The sequence below is a fragment of the Capsicum annuum genome, chromosome 8 (genome assembly GCF_002878395.1).
Source record: "Capsicum annuum cultivar UCD-10X-F1 chromosome 8, UCD10Xv1.1, whole genome shotgun sequence".
NCBI lineage: Eukaryota > Viridiplantae > Streptophyta > Magnoliopsida > Solanales > Solanaceae > Capsicum > Capsicum annuum.
The window spans coordinates 160,993,958-161,019,801 of record NC_061118.1 but is presented as its reverse complement, the minus strand read 5'-3'; the positions used below and the strand labels follow the sequence as shown (position 1 = coordinate 161,019,801).

The 25,844-nt window shown below is 34.1% G+C and overlaps 4 protein-coding genes across 6 annotated transcripts; 3 read left to right on the top strand and 1 right to left on the bottom strand.

Moving 5' to 3' along the window:
* The first annotated feature begins 925 nt into the window (after window positions 1-925).
* On the top strand, window positions 926-4,150 carry LOC107839999. Its single transcript, XM_016683680.2, has 3 exons — window positions 926-1,240; window positions 1,357-1,407; window positions 3,935-4,150. Exons 1-3 carry the CDS (start codon window positions 1,096-1,098, stop codon window positions 3,961-3,963), a joined length of 225 nt encoding a protein of 74 aa, XP_016539166.1. The 5' UTR covers window positions 926-1,095; the 3' UTR covers window positions 3,964-4,150.
* A 3,796-nt stretch (window positions 4,151-7,946) lies between these two features.
* Window positions 7,947-12,788, top strand: LOC107839998 (tubby-like F-box protein 8). 2 transcript variants are annotated; one of them, XM_047394899.1, is made up of 6 exons: window positions 7,947-8,152; window positions 8,848-8,898; window positions 9,657-10,124; window positions 10,311-10,398; window positions 10,795-10,927; window positions 11,946-12,788. In XM_047394899.1, the coding sequence occupies exons 3-6, from the start codon at window positions 9,777-9,779 to the stop codon at window positions 12,667-12,669; spliced, it is 1,293 nt and encodes a 430-aa protein (XP_047250855.1). In that variant the 5' UTR covers window positions 7,947-8,152; window positions 8,848-8,898; window positions 9,657-9,776; the 3' UTR covers window positions 12,670-12,788. The 2 variants fall into 2 exon arrangements, with proteins under 2 accessions (XP_047250855.1, XP_016539165.2); XM_016683679.2 differs by having other exon boundaries at window positions 7,968-8,452.
* Window positions 12,789-14,546: 1,758 nt separating this feature from the next.
* Window positions 14,547-16,667, top strand: LOC107839996 (protein ROH1). Its single transcript, XM_016683678.2, has 2 exons — window positions 14,547-14,837; window positions 15,226-16,667. Exon 2 carries the CDS (start codon window positions 15,298-15,300, stop codon window positions 16,468-16,470), a length of 1,173 nt encoding a protein of 390 aa, XP_016539164.1. The 5' UTR covers window positions 14,547-14,837; window positions 15,226-15,297; the 3' UTR covers window positions 16,471-16,667.
* Window positions 16,668-19,023: 2,356 nt separating this feature from the next.
* LOC107839995 (bZIP transcription factor 12) lies at window positions 19,024-24,884 on the bottom strand. Of its 2 annotated transcripts, XM_016683676.2 has the most exons (4): window positions 22,829-24,884; window positions 22,640-22,711; window positions 21,882-21,911; window positions 19,024-19,582 (listed from the first exon to the last, which is right to left on the bottom strand). In XM_016683676.2, the coding sequence occupies exons 1-4, from the start codon at window positions 23,906-23,908 to the stop codon at window positions 19,502-19,504; spliced, it is 1,263 nt and encodes a 420-aa protein (XP_016539162.1). In that variant the 5' UTR covers window positions 23,909-24,884; the 3' UTR covers window positions 19,024-19,501. The 2 variants fall into 2 exon arrangements, with proteins under 2 accessions (XP_016539162.1, XP_047250853.1); XM_047394897.1 differs by lacking the exon at window positions 22,640-22,711 and having other exon boundaries at window positions 22,829-24,850.
* Window positions 24,885-25,844: the final 960 nt, after the last annotated feature.

The window sequence follows — 25,844 nt, the reverse complement described above, 5'->3', positions numbered from 1 at the left end:
ATAGACAGATATTGTTGGACATAGGAGGAAAAATGCATAGAATCTTATCTAACTTGTTCTAAAGAATCAAATATACACTTAACCTATTATGGCGATCTATTACACGCTTATATTACATAAAAGAGAATTTACTTTCTATATTTAATATATCGAGCGTAATAAAAACAAACTTGGGAGAATCTTTTACCCTCCCCCTTTTAACATTATTCCTATTTTAATCCTCATGATATTCAATTAAGTGTATTTGACCTTTAATTAAACAATACGTGTGATTTTTCTATATGAGTGTCTTTCAAATTTTAAAAAATGAAACAAGAAAAAGGATTGGAGAAATAAAACGCTTCGTTTTCTTCTAAAATATTAAGTTTATGCAATAAAAGTAAAATGAAATATTTGATTTGTCCCTATGCAATTTAATAAATTGTTATTTTGTTTGTTGTCAGTTGAAAGACAAAATCACACACATTGCTTAAGTAAAGATCAAATGCACTTAACTGAATATCATAAGAATTAAAAATATATTTTTCTGATTATCATAAGAATTAAATATATTTTTTTTATCAGTCGATTTCTTTTGCTCTACTAGTTTGTAGTGGTGATGTTGCAATAGATTTGATTGATTAATTTTTGAAGTTAAATTAAAATAATCTAATTGCTGTTTTAGAATTAAAATTTAAATATTTAAAAAATTATCTAAGCTATATGAAAAATTGTAATTTTTTTTGTATTAATCTGCTAAAAAATTATCTCAACTATTGCTTAATATTTCATATAATTTAACCGTGAACGGAAAGAATAGTTTTCTGACCTTTACGGACTACGGTCTGAAGCATTTTGCATATGTACGTTGATGTAATCTAGTACTCCATTAAAATATACTCATACTTATTTCGGTCAAAGTTTACTTAAATGGTCCAAATTGGCGTAATCCAAATTCCAACCAGAATGAAAAATAACAATATCCTCAACCACTTGCCCACTAATGCAATAACTGTGTGTATATATAAATAAAAATAAAAGCTTCCCCTTAGAAGGAAAATATCTACGGACAGTTTTTATCTTTCCCACCATATAGAGAAATTACCTGAGAAAATAATGGAGAGCAAGAAAATGATGACAGTGGCAGCCATGGCTATGGTGTTCATCTTCCTTTTATCAGCCAACATGGACACCGCCGGCGTCGCTGCTCAGGGCGTCAATTGCTGGGACTCTTGTAACACAGCCTGTGTTGGTCTCCCACGTATGCTATCCTATCCTTTCGATCTCACCCTCACTTTGCTTATTTCATCAAGTTCTTGTTATAAAATGTATAGTACGTAATTCTGTTTTAACAGTAAGAATTTGTTAATTTTGCAGCGAGAGAGTATGATCGCTGCGATAGGAAGTGCGGGATTAGGTGCGGACCAGGTAATTAATTCTATTCCTCCTCCCTTTTCCATTTCACAGATCTTAAACCACAATTGATCTGATCTTCACGAATGCTAATTTGATCTTGCTGTTACTTGATTGAACTATTATCTTTTCGTTCAATGGGAAAATAGGCTGTCAAGATCATAATTAAGGGTAGTATAATTAGAGGATTGAGCTGAATTTGACTGGTCAAATAGGTTGAATCTACACGTCCGAAGTTTAGATGAACTGAGTCAAAATGATCTAAGCAATCCGTCCAACTTGATCCGGCATTTTAAGAGTTATTAACTTATATTCCTCAACTATAGTAGTATAAGAGAGATTTGTACATTTAATTGCATGATTTTATGTAACAACCTCAATTTCATAGATATTATACTTCCAAATCCGAATACAATAAGAATTTGAGCAACAAAGTAACAGAAGGTAACTAGAAAGAGATGAGATAATAGATCATCGAAGGGGAGATGAGAGAATATAGACTAAGTCAAAGCTTCAACATAATTTGCATAATCTCTTCAGTAAGTAATTATTCTCATTTAACTGTTTGCTTAACCCGGATTCCAAAGGAAATCCACTCTTTTGTTGGATTGTAACTTCACCTCGGGCCTAAGTCCAAAGCCCATGACTTAGTTCATAATATTTTGTTTGTTAAATGATCCGGTCTTTAATTTTTGCCCTTTTGGTTTTAAATTTTCTTAGCAATCAAACTTATGTCTAGGGGCATAAGTTCCTTAAGGGAGCAGAACAATATTTGTGAGGTATATATTATGACGTAAAAATATAAATGTACATACAGTGAAAGTTATTTACTTTGAGGAGCCAAAATGAAAGGCATACACAAAATAAGAGCATTAGTGTGATTCGAATGTATATGCATCATGATCAAACGGGTAGCTATTCTGGAAAAAAAAAAAAAGAAGCAGCAGCATTGTCACGTATTATGGTTTGACATTATCATGGATCTGTCTGAGGCGTATGTCTTTTATGGATTAACTTGAGTTTAAATCAATTCATCATTAAAATTACTGTAGCCTAAATCCATCAAAACTTGAACCGAAACACAAGTTCGGGTCAATTACTCAATTTTCCCACTCATTTCACAACTCAAACTAAAACCCTCATTGGTTCATATCTCTATAGCTAGTCATAATTACTCTTCCTTGTACTACTGTTGTGTAAAAAATGTTTTTGGATTATGAATTTTGATATAGAAATTCATTAGGGGGAGAAATTTTGAGCCAAGAACCTAATTTAGAAAGGTAGGGTTTTGTTTTTTATTTGTTGTTTTGTTGGGTGGGGGTGGGGGGTGGGGGTGGAATGAACACACACGGGGATTTGAATCAAGACCTATAATACTTGATACTCCAACTGTAAGTTTGATAGTCATTCAATTATATTGAACCTTGATGTACCAAACACACACACATATAGGTCTTGATTTTCAATGTAGGCAATAAGATTCTCTGCTATTTATCTTTTTTTATATGTTAATATTTGTAATTTACTATTCCATTAAGGGAGGGAGAGTTATACAGTACAAAACAACACTCATATTTATCAAAGCATTTGCACTTTAGCATTTATTGTGATGGTATGACCACAGAAGCTTGGTTGTTGAGGAATAAAAATTAAAGACCAACCAATTTTAAAGACAATTCGGGCAATTTCAACATTATGTACATCCAATGGGCCTCCATAGGTATGGGCTCCTAAGTGTCCACAGTGAGTGTAACTGGAGCTCTGGACCGTGTGTTGGGCTTGGGCCTAGATCCAGCTAGTGGGTTATGGTTGCACAGTTAACATTCTTTGTATACTAAGTTGTGATAAACAATCTAATAAGTTTATTTAGGATAATTTTCACTACACTATTTAGGGTTACATTCAGAAATGACCCTAAAACAGGTTGGTCTTGATATTTTGTGTTGAAATTTGAATAATGAAAAAAGTCTCACATTGATGGTTAATGAGACGAGTAATCTCTTTATAAGGCTTGAACAATCATTCTCCCTTTGAGCTAAAGCTTTTGGGGATTGAGATAGATCCAAGATCTTATATTACATTTTGTCTCCCATTAAAAAAGTCTTACAAAAATGGCCTTCAATTTTGATATTTTCACCCACTTAATAAATTTTGGCCAGAAAAAAGACGTCTTAGCTATTGTTCATAAGCCTGTTCACGACATTTCAAGATAATGAATCTGCTCAATTGATCAGAAGTTCTGCATTATACACAAAAGTTAGAACATATTTAGAGATGACAAAATTCAAGATCACTGACTTTGGGAAACAAAAATTCAAGATCGGACACTTTGGAAACACTGACGTAATTTCCTACTCTATTTATGTATTGATTTTTGGAACTTGCAACTATACAAGCAAAAAATATTTACTGAGGAATAGATAGATTTTTATCCGTGTTGATTTATTTGTTGCTCTGAGTTAAAATGACTCCACATAATTTTTACCATGCAACTTAAATTGGAAATTTAACTTTAGACTTGTTTCATGGTTATGTTGCGCAGATGGCAAAATTGACGGAAACATGGGCTGAAAGTGCTAACTAAAAGTACTAACAAAGCTACCAAGGATTGTCTATTTGACAATAATAATAAATTCTTCATAGTTTGGAAAATAAATTGTAGTTACGTGTGTGTATGTGTATGTGTAATTTCACTATGTATTGAAATTATAGTAGCTAGTTGAATTTACCAGTCATCAGATCAAAATTTCCATCTCCATATGAACTCAATTCATTGTTTTTCAGGCTTAATTTATATCAACACATAGCTAGAAATGCATCAACAATAAAACAATAATGTAATTTTATAAGTAGAGTCTAAAAAATTCAACAGTAAAATACATATTTTTAAAAAGGAAGAGAACAAACTCTGTATTTTATTTCGATCCTCGTAACTTAAAAAGGATTAGGTTGGTCACGAGTTTGTCTTAAAATGCTGAAATCTCTCACACAGTGTCAGGTTTATCAGCCAATTTAATATACTAATAATACTTTGGTAGGAGTAATTATCCTGTCTACTGTAACTGTAAGCATATTGCAGAAAGCTGGTTGCACGTGTGAAAAAATGATTTAATTATAAACTAGTGCAGTACATATATCGATAGTTTAACTTAATCAATTCACTATTCTAATAAAAATCAACTTATATTATCTTCTTCACATTTTTTTACTCGAAAGTTAATTAAAATTCATATAGCATAAAACTTATTTAAGAAAATAATTTATATATCATTACTACAAATTTGTAAGTGCTATTCTGTCCAAATCTAATAAGAATCTTGCTAGTTCTATATTTTATCACCTCAAACTCTTTAATCTTTAGCTAACTTTGTCTATGCTATTAATTAAAGAATATTCCAAATGAATTATTCGTTTTCCTAAGGTATAATACTCATTTTACTAAGGAATCACGGGTTTTCCTTTAGATGGCCAAACATATACACAACATAGTTTATAAAAACATATCCATTTTTTTTTTTTTAAAAAAAAGACATTATTTAATTAATTAATTAATTTATTTAATTGCCGATTTTAGACATGAATGTCTTTTCATGATTTATATCATGATGAAAAGCAAAGCATGCCTCCTCTTAAATTTACCTAAAAGTCATTTTTCTTGTTACATCTTCTATTCACTATCACGCCCACCACCTTCTCTTAGTATATTTAAATCTTTAATCTCCCTTTAATTATCTTCTTTCTCCTCAATTATTGTTTGCAAAATCAAAAGCTGGTCACAACCTTCAAATCATCTCTTTAATTGACCATAGCACCGTGAGCAGTTTTACTAAAAAGAAAACATCCTTTTTACTTTTCTAGATTCTAAAAGTTTTTTCAAACAGTATAAGATGGATGATGGGAAGAGCAAATGTTATATAAAAACTTTATTCATGTCTCGTAAATATAGAAAAATTATTTCTGATACCATGACAGAATACAAACTAGATCATACTATCACTAGAACTTATGCCAACACGTTTTAATTTAATAAGTGACCAACCACTAGTATAGCTTGACTTAGTCTGGTTGGTCCATGAATGTCACGGTTTCAAAACTTTGTAGTTCTTACTGTTACCTAAATGTCGATGCTATCGTAAAATTTGTGTAAGCAATTCAGTATGTTTACACGTAAACCATATGAAAAACATGGCGACATAAACAGTTAATTATAATGTATAGATAATCGATTCAAATGGATCTACAACTTTTTAATTCTATACACTCATACATGTATACATATAACCCACATATATAAGTAGTCACTATGTTTACACCTATGTGTATGAAACATGACGACATACTCGCACGGGCGGACCTACACATAAATTTTGGATGCTCGGACACCCACTAAACTATACGCGGAATAGGTATAATTATATAAAAAATATATGAAAATGGGTATAAATTATATAAAAACACCCACTAAACAAGAAATTGATTAGGTGCACTGGCATTTAGGTTGATCTTAATTGAGGTAATTTTTTATTTTTTTTGCTGTAGTAAGCATTCACTCTACTTAAATTCTGGATCCGCCACTAAATACTGGATTATAGTGTGTAGATAGTAGGTGCAAATGAATCAATGACTTTTCAATTCTACACACGCTCAATTCAGATGGATTTATAACATTTCAATTCCACACACACATACACGTATAGATAAAATTTGTGTATGCATGTGAAACGTAGCGATACAAACGGTTATAATATATTGATAGTCGATGCAGATGGATCTATGACATTACAATCCTACACACGTATTCATGTGTGTATAGACATCAGTTGCTCTTATTACACACCGGAGCGATATATTCTTCACACAGTAATTTTTAAAATTCTAAATTCCTTCTTTAATGTTTCATTGGCTAAAAGTAAAATTAAGGAAAAAAAAAAGTAGTAGTTTAATCTCCCGTTCGGAAAAAAATTGAGAATGTAAGAGATGTGTAATAAAAGGTAACTCCTCAATTTATTTATTTGATAATGGACGTGCTCAATTAACATGAATTGAATAAAACAAAAATGGATGGAGTTATGTTATACAGTAGAAGTGAAGCAAGTAGACTTGTATTCTACCCCCACTAAAATTGTAGCATCACTAATTTAATATGTATACCAAACAGTGGGTGAATTAGTTGGGTCAGATTTAGGTGTCTGTAGTTCCACGAAGTTTCTATAGATTGAAACATGTCACTTATTATAATTCCTAAATTTTCTTGTTGGATTTTGTCAAAAGTCAAATTGAATAGCAACCATAGCACTTACGTATTGTTAAATGAAAAGTATTCACCACCAACGATGTGGGGCAGTGGATAGGGCTGCTTTTTTCTTGATATGAAAAAATTCTTGATAGGGAACACTCTCCCCCAAATAAGCTCTACGCGATGCGAATTTAAATACATCGAATTTCAATACGAATATCAAAAATAAAAAAAAATAAAATAATAAATAGATAGAGTTAGATTGCAGTTACAATCAAAATGTTTTGCTTTCTACTCTGACATGGCTAATCCTATAGCTGATAGCTCTATTTTCCTTGTTTATCGAAATATGTGGGTTTTATTTTCAAAATACTTGTCACAATTTTATTTTTGAAACTCAACGATATAATTTTTTTTTATAAATTTCTCTAGGCAAATCAAGCCCCCTATTTCAATGTCCTAATAAATAGTACATTGAATTTAACTTGGTAAAAGTGCTATTGCCATTGACTTTTGATCTTTTTTTTTGCTTTGTCTATTCATTGCTGGATACTTTTAAAAAGAGGATTACTTTTTATTGATGAAGATTGCAGAGGATTCAATTTTTACTATAGCAAGGGTAAAAAGTAAATTAGAAAATGGCAACTCTTCAAATTGCATTACAATTTTGATACATGTATAAATGTATATGAGTGTATATATACACGCATAATGACAACTTTTCAATCTTCAAATGTCTATTAATGTTAAATCGATTAAAATTGTAGTACATGATTCTCAATAGAAAAAGAAGACATTACTCTATACAAGAATAGAGACTACATTTTGATCTATTTTATTTGTAAGAGAGCTAAGGCAAGGAGCAGGTATATAATTTCCCTTTTTTCTTCATCCTTTTTATTTACTGGAGTAGTTAAAATTTGAGTATCCGATTATTATTATTATTATATTTTTTTATTTTGTTTTTTTGTAGTGAGCCATTTTTCTAATGCTAAAATTTTTAAAATTTAATTTTAAGGTTTCAGTTCTCAAAATTATCCAATCTCATCAATGAGTAGTTGCTTATTTAATGCTATAAACATCTACAGAAAAAAAAAAAACTTATACTAAAAATAATTCCTTAATAACATTTTATCCCTTGCATTTTATTCGAAACAGATAAGTTCTGTTAAAATTAATTTTCATTATGTTATATTATATTATATATATATATATATATATTTTTTTTTTTTTTTAGCAATATTTTGTTACAACATTAAACAAAAATATGAACAAAATAATATTATTACAGAAAAGCCTAGATAAAACAAATTAGTATTAAAGTTTTTTTCTCTGTGAAAATAAAATGAAAAGAAAAAGTCAAAAACTCCATGTTCCCATGTCTGATATGGTGGTAGCTTCGTAGAGCTACAGTTGGATACTGCTCACGTAGTGCCCAATATAGTAGTAGTATTGTGTATGTGTATATGTGTGACCCCATTAAACTGCTAAGTATTTTTTTTACTCTGAGAGTGCTCTAATAAAGTATATACACCCTCCCTTTATTTTATAGTATTTTTGTTTTTCCCCTGTTTCGCTTTTTCTTTCTCCTACCTGTTCTTCTTCACCTGTTCTTTCTCTCTCTGGTTTGTTGAACTAACATTTAATGTTGGGGTTTGTGTCTTCTAGTAAATACGAGGAGCTGAGTTTTCTAAACAAAAAAAAATAATTGTTTCTTGGTTGTGACCCAGTTTTTCTTTCTTGATCTACTTTATCTTGTGTCTGAAATTCTTGGTTCTTGCTGACTTTTGATGATATTGTTGTTGTTGGCGTTCTTGTTTTAAGGTACAGATCTATGATCTCTGTTTGTTTATCTTCAGATCTTATGTTGTTTGTTGTCTGTAGATTTTATTTCTTCGTACTCTGTGTTTTGCTGTTCTGAAAATGTGGAGATATTCTTGGGTTATGTACTTTTTGAGTTTTAATTTTTTTTTCCAGTGTTTTCTGTTGTGAGGATGAGTTGTGAGGATGAGTTAACTCTTTTGGTAAAAATCTTATCTTTTATGCTTGTCTTAAGATTGGAGTGTTTTCTGTTTTTCTTTAATTGTTGGGGGGAGAGGGGTGTTTTGTTCTTTGATTTTATTGATGTTAAGTGATATAAAGTTTTTTTCTTTTGGGAAATTTGGAGCTTCAATTTTTGTTTTTGCTGAGAAATTTATCTTCTTGTCTTTGTTTTTTAGGTGTTTCAAGAAGAATTTATGGAGCTTTGATTATCCTCTAGTATTCTGCAGGTTTGTTATCATCTGGACTCTTTAGATGTACCTCAATCTGTATATGTTGTGTTTACGTTGTAGGTTTTTTTTGTGAATGAAGCATCTGTGTTTTGTTATTATAAAAAGTTAAAGGGAAAAATGTATTCTTTTTGTTCCTAAGTAGATAAAGAATGAAATTGATACTTGAAAGGCTATGCTCATTTTTCATAGATTCCGGTTGTTTTCGAGGCTGTTCATGGAATTGTATGTTATGTGTAGTATAAAGCTTGAGATGCAGTATTGTATTCCATTAGAAATGAATTTGTAACTTCCTGACATGAATCTAGGCACTGAGTGATAACCTGATATAGAGTTGAACCTTCTTGAACTGGAATCTGGTTTTGAACTGCTTGGTATCCCTGTTGTTGGTGCCAATTTTGCAGTGTCAGCATTAGCGAGTTTACTTCTTTTTATCGAGTGGCTTTATTCACTATTAATGAGATTCTCTGAAAGATTGATGACATTCGAAAGTAATTATCTTTTATACTCATTTTGTTGCAACTAAGCTAGGACAACTGGCATGAAGCATCACCTTAAGAATCTAAAGAAGTTGTATCTGATAAAAATCATGTGATTTACTTTACTTAGGTTCCCATGTGAAGCTGTCTCTTTGTGCTCTTTTCTTTTCTTTTCTGTTCTTTTCCCTTTCCCTTTCCCTTCTTTTCTCTTTCCTCTTCACTTTTCTTTAGAAATCTATTCCTGCTACTGAAACATAACTTATTTCTGTTCTTTTGCAGCTGTAACTATTTGTCAAGCTTTCTTTAGGTTTCTGGAAGCTTACCTGATAAGAAAGAGTAAATAGGCCAGTAACATTTATTTGTGGTGTTTAGACTTCGACCTATCATTTTCTAGTTCAGATGTCTTTCCGCAGTATAGTACGTGATGTGAGAGATAGTTTTGGTAGTTTATCAAGGCGAAGCTTCGATTTAAGGCTGTCTGGTCATCACCGAGACAAATCACATGGTTCGTTTTATGACTTAAGTGATCATCCTCCTGTTATCCAAGACAGTTGTTGGGCCAATCTTCCTCCAGAGCTACTTTTTGATGTAGTCAGAAGGTTAGAGGAAAGTGAGAGCACATGGCCCGGTCGTAAGCATGTCGTAGCATGTGCCGCAGTCTGTAGGTCATGGAGGAGTATGTGCAAGGACATTGTTAGAAATCCGGAATATTGTGGAAAGCTAACTTTTCCTGTTTCCCTAAAGCAGGTACTTCCTTGATAGAATATTTCTTGTGCTAAATTATTTAAATTTTGAAGTGCAGAAATATGCGGTTGCTGTGTGGTCTGTGGGATCAACCCAAGTGGCAGTTCAATTGACCATTAGAGTTAGATAGTTGTAGCAGAAGTGACGTGCTAGGGAAGTCTATTAACTAAACTTTTTCTCTCTTTTCAGCCTGGGCCTCGTGATGGAACTATTCAGTGCTTCATCAAGCGGGATAAATCTAATTTGACTTACCATCTTTTCTTGTGTCTTAGTCCTGGTAAGCATTTCATTCTAGGCTAATAATGTTTTGATGCTTAAATAACTTTTACATATATTTTATTTATAGACTCCGTGAGAAAATTCATTGATACTATCCTTCACCCTAAGCATAGAAGGTAGTTGCAATTCGGAACAGGAGGTGAACATCATCTTTGCTCTCTTTTGAATCTCCTGTCGGAGATAAAAACCACTGATCTATTCTTCTGTCCCTCCGTTCACGCTCAAACCCAAAGGCCAAAAATGGAAACAGATCAAAATAATTATACAGTCTTCTCTAGTATGCAAACAGCAAATTGAGTTACTACTTTAGTTACTCTTGCTTCATTGCTCACATAATATCTATGTGAGTGGCAGTTGTTCTAAGATTTAATGAGTATTTCAACTTACTTTGTAGCATTGTTAGTTGAAAATGGAAAGTTCCTTCTCTCTGCAAAAAGAACCAGGCGCACTACTTGCACAGAGTATGTTATCTCAATGGATGCAGAAAACATCTCTAGATCAAGCAATACCTATATTGGAAAATTAAGGTAAACATGGAAGCTGTTCATTTTGTTTTCCAATATCTTTCTTGTGTTTACCTGGTAATACTGAGATGTTTCAGGAAATCTGAATTTAATGAAGAATAGAAGTGTGCATTTGATATAGTCATTTTCCGTTCTCAACAAGAATGGGTTCTCCATGTTAGCTAATACCAATACTAAGACGTGAGCAACTGAGGTGACTTGATATTGGTCAGTAATGAGCTACGGTTTATAATGAAAAATAAGTAGAAGTATAGTCTATTATGCATGGATAAATTCATCCGGAAAATAGTTGTTCTACCCAACAATGGTTGTCCTTGGTGAAAGCTGAACTGACCGTTCTGTGCGGCCTCATCCTATGATATGGTCTAGGCTATTAAGATCCCTTTTCCATTCAGTTGTTGAGGGACTTCCACCAACTCTTTACGAGGAAAAGTAATGTTTCAATCTTAAGAACAACTTTGATGCTGATTTTTATAGTGCAGAAATTTATTGATTATTAAAGTACCTGTGTGAAACAAAGCTAACATAAATGGAAATGGAAACGAAGAGATAGCATCGAGGAACTTAAAGAAATGAGGTTCATATACAGCCGACTCTGCTATACATATACATCCTTCTGCAGTAGTTTGATAACACAACTCTCTGTGCAATCTGGGTAACTTGTCCAAAGGATGTGTCTAGCACAATACTAGTTCAGCCAGCATCATAGTGCTTATGTTTAGTGCATCTTAAATTATACTAGTACATGTATCCTTCAGAAGGAGGGGAGCCTTGGAGTAACTAGTTAAGTTGCTATCATGTGACCAGGAGGGGTCACGGGTTCAAGCCTTGGGAACAGCACCCTTACAGAAATTTAAGGTGAGGCTACGTACAATAGATCCTTGTGGTTTGGACCTTCCCCGGACCCTGCACATAGCGGTAGCTCAGTGCACCGGGCTGCCCTTTTTATATATCCTTGAGAAAGTTATCTAGTTGATTCTCGTTTCATTGTGTGATGATTAAATTTCACTGTCTATTGCAGATCCAATTTTCTAGGTACAAAATTCATTATATACGACACGCAGCCTCCTGCCACCAATGCATATGTCCCTCCTCCAGGGCGCACAAGCCGTAGATTCAATTCCAAGAAAGTCTCTCCGAAAGTTCCAACTGGAAACTATATCATATCCCAGATCACATACGAGCTGAATGTGCTTGGAACACGGGGTCCAAGGAGAATGCACTGCGTCATGCACTCAATTCCTGATTCAGCACTTGATGCCGGTGGCTCTGTTCCTGGCCAACCAGAGCTTCTCTCAAGGCCCCTTGAGGATTCGTTCCGCAGTATCTCTTTCTCAAAGTCACTTGATCATTCCACCGAATTCAGTAGTGCACGATTTTCTGATATTGCTGGAGGATCATCAACTAATGAGGAAGATGATGGCAAGGGGAAACCGCTGGTCCTAAAGAACAAGGCCCCACGATGGCATGAACAACTGCAGTGCTGGTGCCTGAATTTCCGAGGACGGGTGACAGTTGCATCTGTCAAGAACTTCCAGTTAATCGCCGCCACTCAACAACCTCCTGCCACTGGAGTACCAACACCGTCTCAGCCAACAAGCCAATCAGATCATGACAAAATCATCCTGCAATTCGGGAAAGTAGGGAAAGATATGTTTACCATGGACTACCGTTATCCCCTATCTGCATTTCAGGCTTTTGCCATCTGCTTGAGCAGCTTTGACACAAAATTGGCTTGTGAATAGAGCGAAACATTTTTACATTTAGGTTGCTAAAAATTATTAACTGTAATGCTTCTATTCTGGATTTATTGTACTTGCCTCTTTTCATCCTTGCAAATGGAGACTGTCCCTAAACTTATTAACCTGGTTGCAATCATGGCACTGACTGGATCACTGCCATTTTACATGAATTTCCACCAGAAAATGAAATTACACTAGATGGTACTTATACAGGTGTAATAAGTGCATCTGTCGACAAAATGATTGCCATAAGATGATCATCTCGTGGCAAAACTTGAAACAAATATGACTTTTTTTAAATCATAATTGGTGGTATAATGTTGATCAGATCATTTTGTGGTGAATAAATTGGCATGAGGTGTAAATAATAATACATGGAATGTATAGATTTAGTAGTACTATATACTTCTAGGACATTTTTGTCTTTCTTTTACCTCCTTCAGAGCCCTCATGCTATTTGCTTCCTTGATGACTCGAACTCATAATTTTTTATCTATTTGCTTCCTTGATGACTCGAACTCATAATTTTTTATCGTGATTAATTGATATGGTTATCTGAGTTTCCTTATTTCATCTTTTCCCCGGTTATCTCAGATAGCTTATGTGAGTCTTCCTTGGCAAACTGAGCTTTCCTCAACTACTTTGACTATATTTTACTTCAAGCCAAATTAAGCTGGAAGTATTTTAGAAGTAAAAGACAGCTCGGTGCACTAACGCTTCCGTTAAGTGCAGAATCCGCGGAAGGGCCGGATCACATATACCGCATACTATAAAATTCAAAGCAAAATAGTAACTTTCAACTACTCTAATAAATTTATTGCAACAGCACACTGAATTTATTCATTATTTTGCTTAAAAATTATCAAGTCACAGAGAGACCACATTACTTGTGGGTGTTACTGTTAAAGAATTGATTAATTTGTCGAAGTTATCAAGAACAAAAAAGATTATAGTTTTATTAGGGCAAGTCAAACTCACTCGTTGGCACGATAACTATATTTTTTAAATTTTCATATCACTCATAAGAAAAAACTTCACATCACAAGAAATAGAAATGGTCACAAATGCTAATTCTTTTAATTTTATATGTTGGTAAATGATAAATGATATTTGAAAATTGATGTTGTTGTTTAGACGTGAATACAAATAGAATTTTTTTTTTTATGAGTGCAGAATGAAAATTATGAAAACTGTTTTTGGAGTTTTTTTCGAAGTTGAATTCCATAAAATCACAACAGTTCTATGTTCAAACAATTTCCAAACTAAAATTTCAAAAAAGTAAAAATTGTCCATAATCACCGGTCACCACCATAAGAAGCAAAAAAAAGAAAAAAAAGGGGAATTATTTAGCGTGGGACTTCCATAACGGAGGTCCTTAAGTTCGAAAGCCCGGGGTTGCTTTCTGGACCGAACTTGTCGTACAAGACTTAGCTAGTGCGATTTGTGGGCTATTGTATGGGAGTGGAATTTATCTCGTGCACGCCCAAAGAACAACAACACCCTTGTTATAAAAAAAAAATAATGCACAAGTATCCGTAAACTATATCCAAAGTTGTAATGATCCACCTAAACTTTATGGGACTCCTATTACTCCCTAAACTCATTCCTTATGTATTTTTATGCTCCTTGCTAGGGTGACTATCAGCATAAAATGAGTACAAAATATTATGCAACTTGACCGTCACGTCAGCAAAAAGGAATAAAAAAATCCAAAAGAAATGAGTTTAAGAGGTAATAATACCCCTATAAAATTTAAACATATGATAACAACTTTGTATATAGTTTGGGATATTTGTGCTTTTATTCCAAAAAAAAAAAAAAAAAAAAAGGATAGGAAGAAAAAACAATAAATATAAAAGTTTTAAGGGGACAAATACCACAATACCAAATTACAAACACCAGAATGCAAAAACCTGAAAAACATTCTCGTTCGTAAAATCAAGAAACCTTGCTTTACCTCTAAAAATTCTCTGAAGCTTAGTTTACCATATTTTTGGTTATTACTTACCACTATTATTCTTTTTCACATTTTGCTTCTTAAATACGTCTCGATTTGCAACCCAAAATTCTGTGTGACCAGAGGGGCCTTCATGTCCTTCTCTAGGGTTCATTATATATTCCTTCTTCTTCCTCCTCTTTCTCCCTCAACATGTCTATCTAGCTCTTCACAGGTATTCTTTCTTCTTTTTATTTGCTTAAAGTTACAATCTTTTTATTATTGGTTTGGTGGGATCTCATTCTTGGTAATTGAATTTGGTTTTTGAGTTTGAAATTTGATGTTTTTAAGGTTTCTGTTGGATTTGTCTGTATGAATTTGAACTGGGGTTTTGGTTTGGAATTGTAACCGTTCATACGCTTAAGGGAGTGTGGGGTGGGGGGGGGGGGGGGGGGGGCGCGTTTAATGTAAGTTTTGATGAATTATGGTGTGTAGTTTTGTTTTTGTTTGTGTTATATTTTGGAAATTTGTAGGATTGTAATATTGGGATCTTGAAAAGATGTTTTTTTTCTTTGTAGTTAGCTGATTTTACTTTTTCTTGTTTGGTGTTATGTCAATTGCAGTGATTGAAGGTATTTTATGCCTGGGTTCAACTGCTATTAAGATTCTGAGGAGGTTTAATTTATAGGGTTAAAATGCCATCAGATAGTCGTGGTTCGTCGATGCCATTTGCATCATTCCGTCGTTCAATTCTGAGTATTAGAAGTGAACAGGTTCATTCCCTGGAGTTGAACCATGATTCTAATGTTCATGAGATAGAGCAGGAAGCATTTCAGAAACTAGTGTTCACTCGATTTAAGGAGCTCTCGGTTGCTCCTGCTGATGAATTCCTTTCCATTGCATGGATTCAGAAGTTACTAGATGCATTTACCAGTTGTCAGGAAGAGCTCAGAATTGTATTGAACAACAATAAGGAGCTCCTCTTGAAATTGCCTCAAGATAAGCTTTTGTCGGACTACTTTGACAGAACTATAAAAGCGCTTGATATTTGCAATTCAGCCCGTGATGGAATTGGGAAGATTAGACTCTGGCAGAAGCATTTGGAAATTGTGGTTTCTGCATTGGATTCTCGACAGAAGATGATTGGCGAAGGTCAGCTCCGTCGGACTAGAAAGAGTCTGATGGATTTGGCTCTTGTGATGCTAGAAGAGAAAGAAACTGGATCTGTTTTATCCCAGAGGAACCGTTCTTTTGGACGCCATAATAAGGCCAAGGATCACCAGCGTCGTCCTTCAGGGCACTCAAGGTCTCTATCTTGGAGCGTTTCTCAATCTTGGTCAGCATCTAAACAGCTCCAGTCAATTGCAAGCCACTTGGTTGCTCCCCGCGGACATGAAATAGCTGCAACTAATGGGATAGCAAGCCTTATCTTTACAATGAACTTTGTCCTCCTGTTTGTACTGTGGGTTCTTGTTGCTGCAGTCCCTTGTCAAGATCGAAGCCTCCAAATTCATTTTACTGTCCCAAGGCAGTTTTCATGGAGCAATGCCCTTTGGTTGCTTCATGGTAGAATAATGGATGAAGCTAAGAAGCCAGAGCGCCGCAATTCAAATGGATTGTTGAAGGAAATATATCAGCTAGAAAAATGTGTCCATCACTTGACTGACTTGATAGACTCTGCTCAATTACCATTGACCGAGGGTCTGATGGAAGAAATAAAAATGGGCGGACAAGATTTATCAGCAGTTTGTGAAGATCTTAAGGCTGGCCTTTCTCCACTAGAACGCCATTTAAAGGAAGTATTCAGAAAAATTATGAGTTGCCGGACAGAGGGTCTTGAACTTCTGGGAAGTGCAAATCAGCCTTAGAATATATGTGTCTTCAACTTCTAACAAAGTGAAATTTCATATACATCCCTATTTTGGTTATGCTGGTATTAAAGAAGTAAAAAAGGAAACAAACCTAGCAACTTTGGTTTTAGCAGGTAACTGTTTGTATGTAATACTATACCTTATGTAAAACCAGTTTCCATTTGTCATGTTCTGGATTGTGATAGTTTCCAAAATTTTCATTTTTTCCCTTTTCCTGGGTGAGAGTAGAGATGGTGATCGTCATGATTATACCTTTACTTGAATGCATCTATTCATTTGTTGTATCTCCTCGGTGACATGCATATTAACTGATGAATACACATCAATCCGTGTAGTGTCAATACATCAACATACACGGTATACTCCCGTAAAGTCGGGAATCCTTGTATTGTCAATGTTGTGAAAATTTGAGGAGCTTGTGATCAGAATTAGTAGTTTTAAGTTCATAATGCCTTTTCAATTGGCTATATTCTCTTTCTGTAATGTTTTAGCTTCAGAGCAAGTCATATATTTTTTATATTTGCCATATGCAAAGATCGTTTAACAGAGTAACAGTAATTTTGGCGTTGCAGAGATTTCAATGTCTTTCAGATGCATAACGTTAGAAATTTTATTAGCTCGTTTACAGGTGCACTGAATCCCAAATGAAATGACGACAAGTTGTGCATGTAGTAGAACCATCTTTGAACTGCAGGGACAAATGCAAGATTTTTTAATCTTATACTCTTTGGTCTTTGGTGTTTTTCTTCACTATTTCTTTCCTGCAGCCATCAAGTGGTAAATATACTTGCGCTGAAGCATAAATTAAGCATGCAACATTCAGTGAGATTGTGGTTGATTTCCTTTGTTACTCTGATTATAGTCTATCCATAGTTGTTCCTTGTTACCTTTGCAGCATTCAGTCATATATATATATATATATATATATATATATGTATGTTTTGGCTTCCAGGGTTCTTGATATAGTGAATTGGTTTACTGGATACATGCATTTCTGCAATTCCCATACTATATTTTGGCTAGAATAAAATAAGCAACTGTTTCTGCAACTTGGAATTCTTGTCATGTTACAGTATCTGTAGGTTGAGTTACCTCTTATCTGAGACACTTCCAGTTAATGGGATGTTGGATTGTTGCCTCTACATTGGGCAACATGATACTCAAGACAGCAACTCCTGAATATTTCATGTTACTTTAATAATGAAATATACCTTATCTCAATTTAATGTTGAAGTTGATGCCTTTGTTTTATTGTCATTATTTATTTTTCTGTTCAAATTTTTATGTTTATTAGATAAATAATTATTTGATGTCAGCCTCACATGTCTGCAGCATGCAGTAATCCCATTTGTCAATGAGATGGGTTGCACATTAAATTTGAGCAGTTATTGTTGGTCCCTCCTCACCTTGCTATCTAGAGTGGGGGTTAGAATTCCATGTGAGAACAGCCTGTAGCAAGGCACATAAAATTTGGAGTATGATTACTTTCTATGTTTACTGATTCTTTAACTCTAATATACCACATGTTCTTTTTTGTACTGGTCTGAGATGTGTTGCTTGAACTGCAGACTATCATCTCTACTTCCGTCGAGGTAGGAGGAAGGTCTGCGTACAATCTTGAATCCCACCCGTGGGATCCACATTACATATTAAGATCCACATTACATATTAAAGACCACAAGATTGAAGAATGTTCTAACACAATATATGCATGTTTAGTTCTTATATGTATATTGTGATTTTAGAAATACAGTGAAACTAAAAAGAGAAACAAATTTTGGCCTTACATGTTTGTTTTTATATTCAAAATTAATGATGGAATAATACAACTTAAACTATTGTTAAACAGTCAATTCGTTGGGTTTTAAATCTAATGGTTGAAATTTTCCGAATTGTGATGTGACATTTATCATACATGCTGCAATTTGTTTGCTCTTACAACTGTTTTGGAGCTTGGTGATTCTGGATCCTACCAATGCTTGTTTCTTGCCAGGATGTTCTATTATGTGCAACTTTGACAATATTGCTTACCTGAAATAAATACAATTTCCCTTCTAACGACAAAATAAGTTTACCCAGAAGAGACACTTGAACATGGTATCAGAATAAATCTCATCTTTGAGATATTGTCACCAACAAATATATTGAGAAGACCCTATGAGAACTGGCACAAGATGTCTTTCCACTTTCATTTCCCTCATGTTCCATTTCCCAAATCTTAGTTGGACCAGAAAAAGGGTATATACCACTAATCCTCAATCAATTATAATCAATCACTTTCAATGACAGCATACTAGTCCCACAAAGTGGAGTATGTGAAGGGTAGTGTATGCTGGCTGTTCTTACCCTTACCTCAGAAGTAGAGAGGTTTCCGATAAACCCGCAGCTCATGGAAAAGCAACAAAAGTGAATCATAGCGAAGCATTTGGAGCAGTAACCATTTGATCAAATTGCAAGGCACAGGGGAATAATGTTTGATTCAATACCCAATTTCACCGTGGCTAATCAAGTGTAAAGCAGGCAGAAATTAAAGACTGGGCACATAGATACTTAACATAAATAAGATCAATTCTTATTCTAAAAACAGACGCTACTGTAATATTAGTTAAGTTTTATAAACATTGAACAAAGTTCATCCCTCTTCCCTGCAACCAGCATGATATGCCTGCGGAAGCTAAAAGTACAGTATATCCTCTTCTACTACGCCAACAAACTACAGAACGCTATAAAAGCATAAGCATCTAATACTACATACTCTAGTCATGCATAATTCATATTAGCACTTTGCAGCTTTTCTCAGGTTCAGTTTTGAAGTGCTCTATTTAACAGTTCCGTCATCTAATAAGTTGAACTACAGACTATTTACGGTCCCAAATTCCTTTGGCAACCAGAACAACCTCTTCCTCCTCTTAAGTTTTCAGCAGCTCCGACAGAAGCACCATACCATTATCGATTCTTGCAGCTCCGACAGAAGCACCATACCATTATCGATTCTTACTTCATATGGTTAAGGAGATTTGAAGACAACCTACCAGCTCATAGATCGAACTCTTCGCAGAATCCTTGGTGGTCTTCGCTTCTCTACAACTGGTATCAGGTTCTCCATAATCTGCACGGAAATAATATGAAAAGTGAGTATTGAACGGTGACAGATACATTCAAACAACTGAAAGCAACCTCTCAACACATCTAATTCAAACTGCAAACACATAGTTCACATACAAATCTCATTTTAGAACTAGGATAAAAAAGGTAATACTTTTTTTTCGAATTTGATATGTACGACCACAGAAAATAGTGGACGATTGGGGGCAAAATGTGGATCTTTCAAAACTCCACTACTTCCTTTTCCCTACAATATTAAAAAATGATCAATATTGTGAAATTTTTAATCTTCTATTGGATTCCTCCAACTCTTCCATTCTTCTCCCAAGATCCTATTTTTGTTTCTTCTCGATATCTCTCCCTTTTCTCACATTATATTCTGATTTCATCAAAAGGATAACTACTAACAAAGTTTTCTATTTAAGGGGAAAAAGAACAGCTTAAGAAGTCTCCCAGTAAAACAAGTTCTATTGAAATAATAAGAGCAGAACAATGCAAAGCCAACGATCAAACCTAGGACTATCAGAATCATGTTTAGGTTCATGAAGGAAGGATTACGTCAAAACAGATTCAGGTTGCATGTGGGATCACCCAAGCACCTGATAGATTGTAAATATAGAACAGCTCCTCTTTTATGGGGGGTCCTATATTCCATATCCCATCTCTCTCCATTCAAAAAATGCAGAGTTTGCTTTACAAAAGGATGGGGCAAAAAAGGGTCATGATCTTAGTTTAAGAAATTAAAAGGATTGCTTTAGAGAGGAAAAGAAGAAAAACGAAAATAGCAAAGATCTTTGATCTTAGTTAAAGAAGATTTAAGGTTTTCTTTAAAAAGAACAGAAAAGGAAGACAGAAGAGCTTTGGTCTTAAGGTTCAGTGCCAAGATCTGAAGAAAATAACCTTCTCATTGCAAAATTAACACAGAGCTTGATATCTTTCATCTCATAGGTACATCAACTATCAGCAGAGCCTGACCCTTACACTGACATTAACGCAGCATAAGATAGATGCTTTAAAGAGGAAGAACTAATATCCGTACAAACAAAAGTGTAAGCAAGAATATAAGAGATATTGCAACGGAGAACTTCATGGAATCATGTCCGAACTCTAACTCAATGTTTTTGACACATACACCTTATATATGAGTGCATAAGCTTGTATCAAGAACGATCCATTTACATAGGACAGGTATGTGTGCACAAAAAGAAAAATATTTCCTAATTGAAAAAGGATTTAAGAAAAATAAAATCCGAGAGGAGTTCCAAAGACTATTATTCACAGGAGTTGAAGTACATATATCTAGCCATCAATTCAAGTACTCTTGGAGTTATCCATCAAGATAGAGATTTATGAAGCAGAAAATCAAACCGTTGTCAATTGGACGCATATGTAATTTCCGCTGTGATCTGCATTTAGTCATGATCAACTTCATCTATAAGGTCCTGGTTCTTTGTTTTGCGGTATTATAAATTTCACAACCTTCCAGAAATTTCTTATTTGTAGGAACCTTCTGAAATTTGAGTTGCTTTTTTGGAGCCAAATGCAACAATAGTAGCAATTTAATTAACAACAACAACGTACCCAGTATACTCCCACAAAGTGGGATAGCAATTTAAAGAAGTGCTTTTATAATGATTGTTATCTGTCCTGGGGGTCTATCGGAAACGTCCTCTCTACTTCATCTGAGGTAGTGGTATGGATTGCGTACACTTTACCCTCCCTAGACCCCACTTTGTGGGAATACACTGGGTATGTTGTTGTTATTGTTGCTTTTTATAATGATTATCTAGAGTCGGAGAACAGTAGCTCTACAAGTAAACGGGTGAATCATTTGGGAATGTTTGCATAAAGGACTACCACATGAAGAACTAGTTGTTTATGAGCCGCTTGCCCATTCCTAGGTCCTCATGAAAAAAAATAGTGACGTTTGAGTACAATTTGCTCGGTTAATTAGTTGAATTCCTATCTGTGTGCACAAGAGAATGACTAGCAACAAACAATAACGCCACATGAAACATACATACGCGAGTAATGAACAAGTTCAATTGTACATAAGAGGTGGAAAATAACAGAGCTCAGCTCATCCAGAGAAACAGAAAATAGTACCAAGGTTACTGCAAGCAACACAAAACAGTAAAGAGTAGAAGCGTGTCTGCATTTACTGGATAATAGAATAAGCAAGAGAATTCAAAATTTATCGAGCAATACATAAAAATATATAAACCAATATTTTCATTTCTAAAGCATCCTAAAGTTTTATTACAGATGTGGAATATTACAGAGCAAAAGACCGAAACTAGTACCTGCTTAAGCCTCTCCTTATTCTTCTCTTCCTGCATTAGGCCAAAAAAGTTGGTTCTTTTAGAAATGCCTTAAAAAATAATATCCTACATGAAACTTAATTATACACACTCCAAGTACAAGAGATCAGAACTAGTAACAAGCAGCATTACAGTTGTTAAAAATACAATGAACAGAAGAAACATGCTTTATTACCAAGAAAATGAAAATTTCACAAGTAACCTAAAGTAGGAATTCAACCAAAGCCACAAGCCAAAATGAAGGTATTGGGAATGTTGAAATGATCGAGGTTACTGAACAGTAAAACTGAATTCATAAAGCTAAAAACCTTTTGTAAAAAAGTGAAGCGGCTGGAAAGATGGCCTAATGAGTAGTTATCAAAAGCAAAAAGCGGAAAAAAGCTCTAAGGTCCGTTGGGGCTTTAAGCGCAAATAAAGCCTGGGCTCTCGCGTCGACAAAAAATACAATCATATATGTTAAGTCTAAGACTAACAATTATAAACATGAATGACAAATATATAAACAAAAAAAGTGAAATATCAAATGAGACTCTCATTTGTCATTGGCAAGCAAAGGCAGGCCTTAGAACCTAGATGACGACACTAAAGCCCACATAAACCAAAGCGAAGTGCTCAACACATTTTGACAACACTATACAAGACCACCCAACCTCACTTAAAAATACAAGTTCAAATGAGAAGGAATTAAACTTTCGATCAGCTTGAGTGTTAAACAAGATCAATCAAGCTTTAAAACAAACCTCTTCCCTCAACAGCCTTGCATTTTCCTCCTCCAATTGTGTAACCAAAGACTCCAATTCCACAGTATAAGCCTAAAATTTCAATAAAAACGTACATGCACCTCTCAATTTTCGCCGTCCCAAAAACAAACAATAGCTACAATCATTAACATGATTAGAAATTCATTGAAATTAAAGCGAAAAAATCACCTGTTTTCGCTCTCTAGACCTGGCAGCAGACTCTCTGTTCTTTATCATCCGCCGCTGTTTCTGCTGTGTAGCTTTGTCAGCCGGCAGCTCCTCCACAGTTGACCTTCTCTTCCCTCTTCCACTCCCTGAAATAGCCGCCACAACCCCATTTGCATATCCCATGTGGGGTGGTGGTGGTGGTTCCATACCATACCCACCTGGTCCATTCTGCTGCATGGCCACTGAAAACTGACAATTCCCAGTACCCATCATGTTATCCACAACAAACCCTCCTCCAACAGCCGGAGCCAACACCTCCGTCGATGAAGACGGCGGTGGCGGTGGCGGTGGCGGTGGAGGAGGAGGAGCAATCACCGGAACTCTAACATCCTCCTCTGTAACCGCACCAGCTTTCGTCAGGAAATCCTCCAGAGTCATCTCCGGCTCCCTACTCCTACCCCCACCCGCTGCTACAATCTCCCTCCACACCTCATCCACAGTCTTACTGGGCCCCACATCCCCACCACCGGAAACAGGATTAACAGCGGCAGCATCGGTGGCGGTGGGGTCAGAAGCAAAAGGGTCAGAATCAGAATACATGTTATGAAGAATTTCATCCATGTTCATAGAACCGAAGTTCGTAGAAGGATGAGAGTGAAGTTGATGATGTAAAGAAGAAGAAGAAGAAGTAATAGGGTGGGGATGAAGAGAAGAAGAAGAAGGATCCGAATTAGGCGTTGTTGTTGATGCTGACAACATCACCTTTGACGCCATAACTCCCCTCTTTATAGGGATCTCCTTTCTTTTCTCTCTTCTTTTTCTTTCTTTCTTTACAGAAATTTTCCAATCTTCCCAATAACTCTGACTGAAGAAAAATTTAGATCTTTTTTTTTTATGTATGAGGTTTCGCTGGCCTTCTTCTTCTTGTACAGTAGAAAGAGCAGGTAGAGTGGTAATTTGAATGGAAGAGAACAATTCGAAAGAGGGAACAGTAAAGTAGTTTGTGAAGTTGGAGTTATTGAAGTACTTGCTAGTACATTCGCACCAACTAAGTGTTTCTATGGACTCCCACAATATTTTATTAAAATTAAAAATTACCATTATACTCCATAAAATAACAATATTTTAGGAATGAAAATAGAAAAAGAAAAGAGTATCAAAAAAAAATGATAAGAGTGAAGTTGTACGATTTTTTATTTTTTTTTGAGAGAAGACATTTTCCCCGTGGAATTTTATCCACCAAACTCACTTTAGTACTTACATTTAATTTTTATTTATTTATCCTTTAATATTTTTAAAATATATTTATTTGATCCATAAAGATGATGTAACATTTTTTAAAAAAAAGGAAAATAATTTTAATAATATTATATTTAAAATATAATAAAAATTTTAAAAAAATAAAAATAAAAAATGGATACTTTTGTCTTCTTCTTTCTTCTTCAAATCATCATCAACAACACTCAAACCTCTATTAACAACCTCAAATTTTTTCACTTTCCTCCATTAACACCACCACCCAAGAACAACACTTTATTTTAAATTTTTTTCACTTTCCTCCATTAACAATACCATCCAAGAACAACACTTTAATTTTTTTTCACTTTCCTCAATTAATAACACCACCCAAGAACAACATTTTCCTTTAAAAAAATTTCACTTTCATCCATTAACAACATCACCCAAAAACAACACTTTAATTTTTTTTTCACTTTCCTCCATTAACAACACCACCCAAGAACAACACTTTCCTTTAATTTTTTTCACTTTCTTCCATTAACACCACCCAAGAACAAACATGAAAACACTATTAAATAATTTTCTCCATTGAACATTATCTCAACCTTTAATCTAACTCCCTCGAAATTTAGATAAAAATTAAATTAAATTAATGATTTTATTTTTGAATCACTTATCATCAATGAAAGAATGGGGGTGGGAGGCTGGAAGGGTGGGGTAGAGATGGGGCTGAAATGAGAGAAAGAATCGTAGGGGTGGGGTAGGGGGTGGAAGGGAAGAAGAAAGAGGGGCTGGAAGAGAAGAAAAGCACGGGGAAAGGGGTTGGAGTGGGTTGAATTTCTTATTATATATATATATATATATATATATATATATATATATAGTAAATAGTTATTTTTTGCTTTTTAAAATAAAAATACATAAAAAAGTTATGTGTGTGGAATTTTTTGTAAAAAAGTCCTAATTTCTTACGTGACACTGATTTGACACTGACATAGTGCGTGTGTAATTCACTCTCTATTGTGAGAGTGGTATTCAGTTTTAAGGGATAAAATAAATACACTTTAAAAATATTAAGAAAGATAAATAAATAAAAATTAAATTTAAGCGTTAAAGTAATTTTGAAGGACAAGTTCATGACAAAAAAATATCTCTCCTCTTTTTGTTTTCTCCAAAGGGATCAATGGTAGCCGTAGGTCCCCCATTTCAAGAAAAAAACTTTTTCATCCCAAGAATTCGACAAATATTTTTCCATTACCTTTTTACTGTACCCTTCCCCTAGTTATTTATAGCCCAAAGCCTTAAGGGAACAAATATATTTTATTTGACGTAACCTTCAAATATTTTCAAATTAGACACGGTTCAATATTAAGATATTTATTTTTCTTTTTAATTTTGATATATTTAAATAAAAAAATTTTAATAAAAGAATTGCATATACTTTTTAGGATTCATCCGGAATCTAGCATGAGTTCAATATATGTTATTTTAATATGTATTTAGATAATTTAAGTTTTTAATAATTATGATTTATAATATTTTTTATGTAATTTTCAAATTAATATACATTATTTTTCTTGTCCAAATTTTTGTGGCATTGATAGTCAATTATGTTTTAAAAATAATTTAAGTTTTTAATTATTGTGATTTATAATACTTTTTTTCTATTCCAATTTTAGTGATACTAATATAATTTTAAGCGTTGACCAAATATTTTATATCTTTTAAATTTTTTAAGTTGTTAATTATTGTGATTTCTAGTATTTTTCATGTTTTTTTAAATATATAACATATTAAA

What these genes read in the sequence shown, in the direction of transcription:
- LOC107839999 (XM_016683680.2), top strand. Translation starts at nt 1,096, where the DNA reads ATGGAGAGCAAGAAAATGATGACAGTGGCAGCCATGGCTATGGTGTTC. An exon ending in AGCCTGTGTTGGTCTCCCAC is followed by an intron (nt 1,241 to 1,356) that starts GTATGCTATCCT and finishes TTAATTTTGCAG; the next exon opens with CGAGAGAGTATGATCGCTGC. An exon ending in CGGGATTAGGTGCGGACCAG is followed by an intron (nt 1,408 to 3,934) that starts GTAATTAATTCT and finishes TATGTTGCGCAG; the next exon opens with ATGGCAAAATTGACGGAAAC.
- LOC107839998 (XM_047394899.1), top strand. Translation starts at nt 9,777, where the DNA reads ATGTCTTTCCGCAGTATAGTACGTGATGTGAGAGATAGTTTTGGTAGT. An exon ending in TTCCTGTTTCCCTAAAGCAG is followed by an intron (nt 10,125 to 10,310) that starts GTACTTCCTTGA and finishes CTCTCTTTTCAG; the next exon opens with CCTGGGCCTCGTGATGGAAC. An exon ending in TTTCTTGTGTCTTAGTCCTG is followed by an intron (nt 10,399 to 10,794) that starts GTAAGCATTTCA and finishes CTTACTTTGTAG; the next exon opens with CATTGTTAGTTGAAAATGGA.
- LOC107839996 (XM_016683678.2), top strand. Translation starts at nt 15,298, where the DNA reads ATGCCATCAGATAGTCGTGGTTCGTCGATGCCATTTGCATCATTCCGT.
- LOC107839995 (XM_016683676.2), bottom strand. Translation starts at nt 23,908, where the DNA reads ATGGTAATTTTTAATTTTAATAAAATATTGTGGGAGTCCATAGAAACA. An exon ending in GGTCTAGAGAGCGAAAACAG is followed by an intron (nt 22,712 to 22,828) that starts GTGATTTTTTCG and finishes TTGAAATTTTAG; the next exon opens with GCTTATACTGTGGAATTGGA. An exon ending in ATAAGGAGAGGCTTAAGCAG is followed by an intron (nt 19,583 to 21,881) that starts GTACTAGTTTCG and finishes ATTTCCGTGCAG; the next exon opens with ATTATGGAGAACCTGATACC.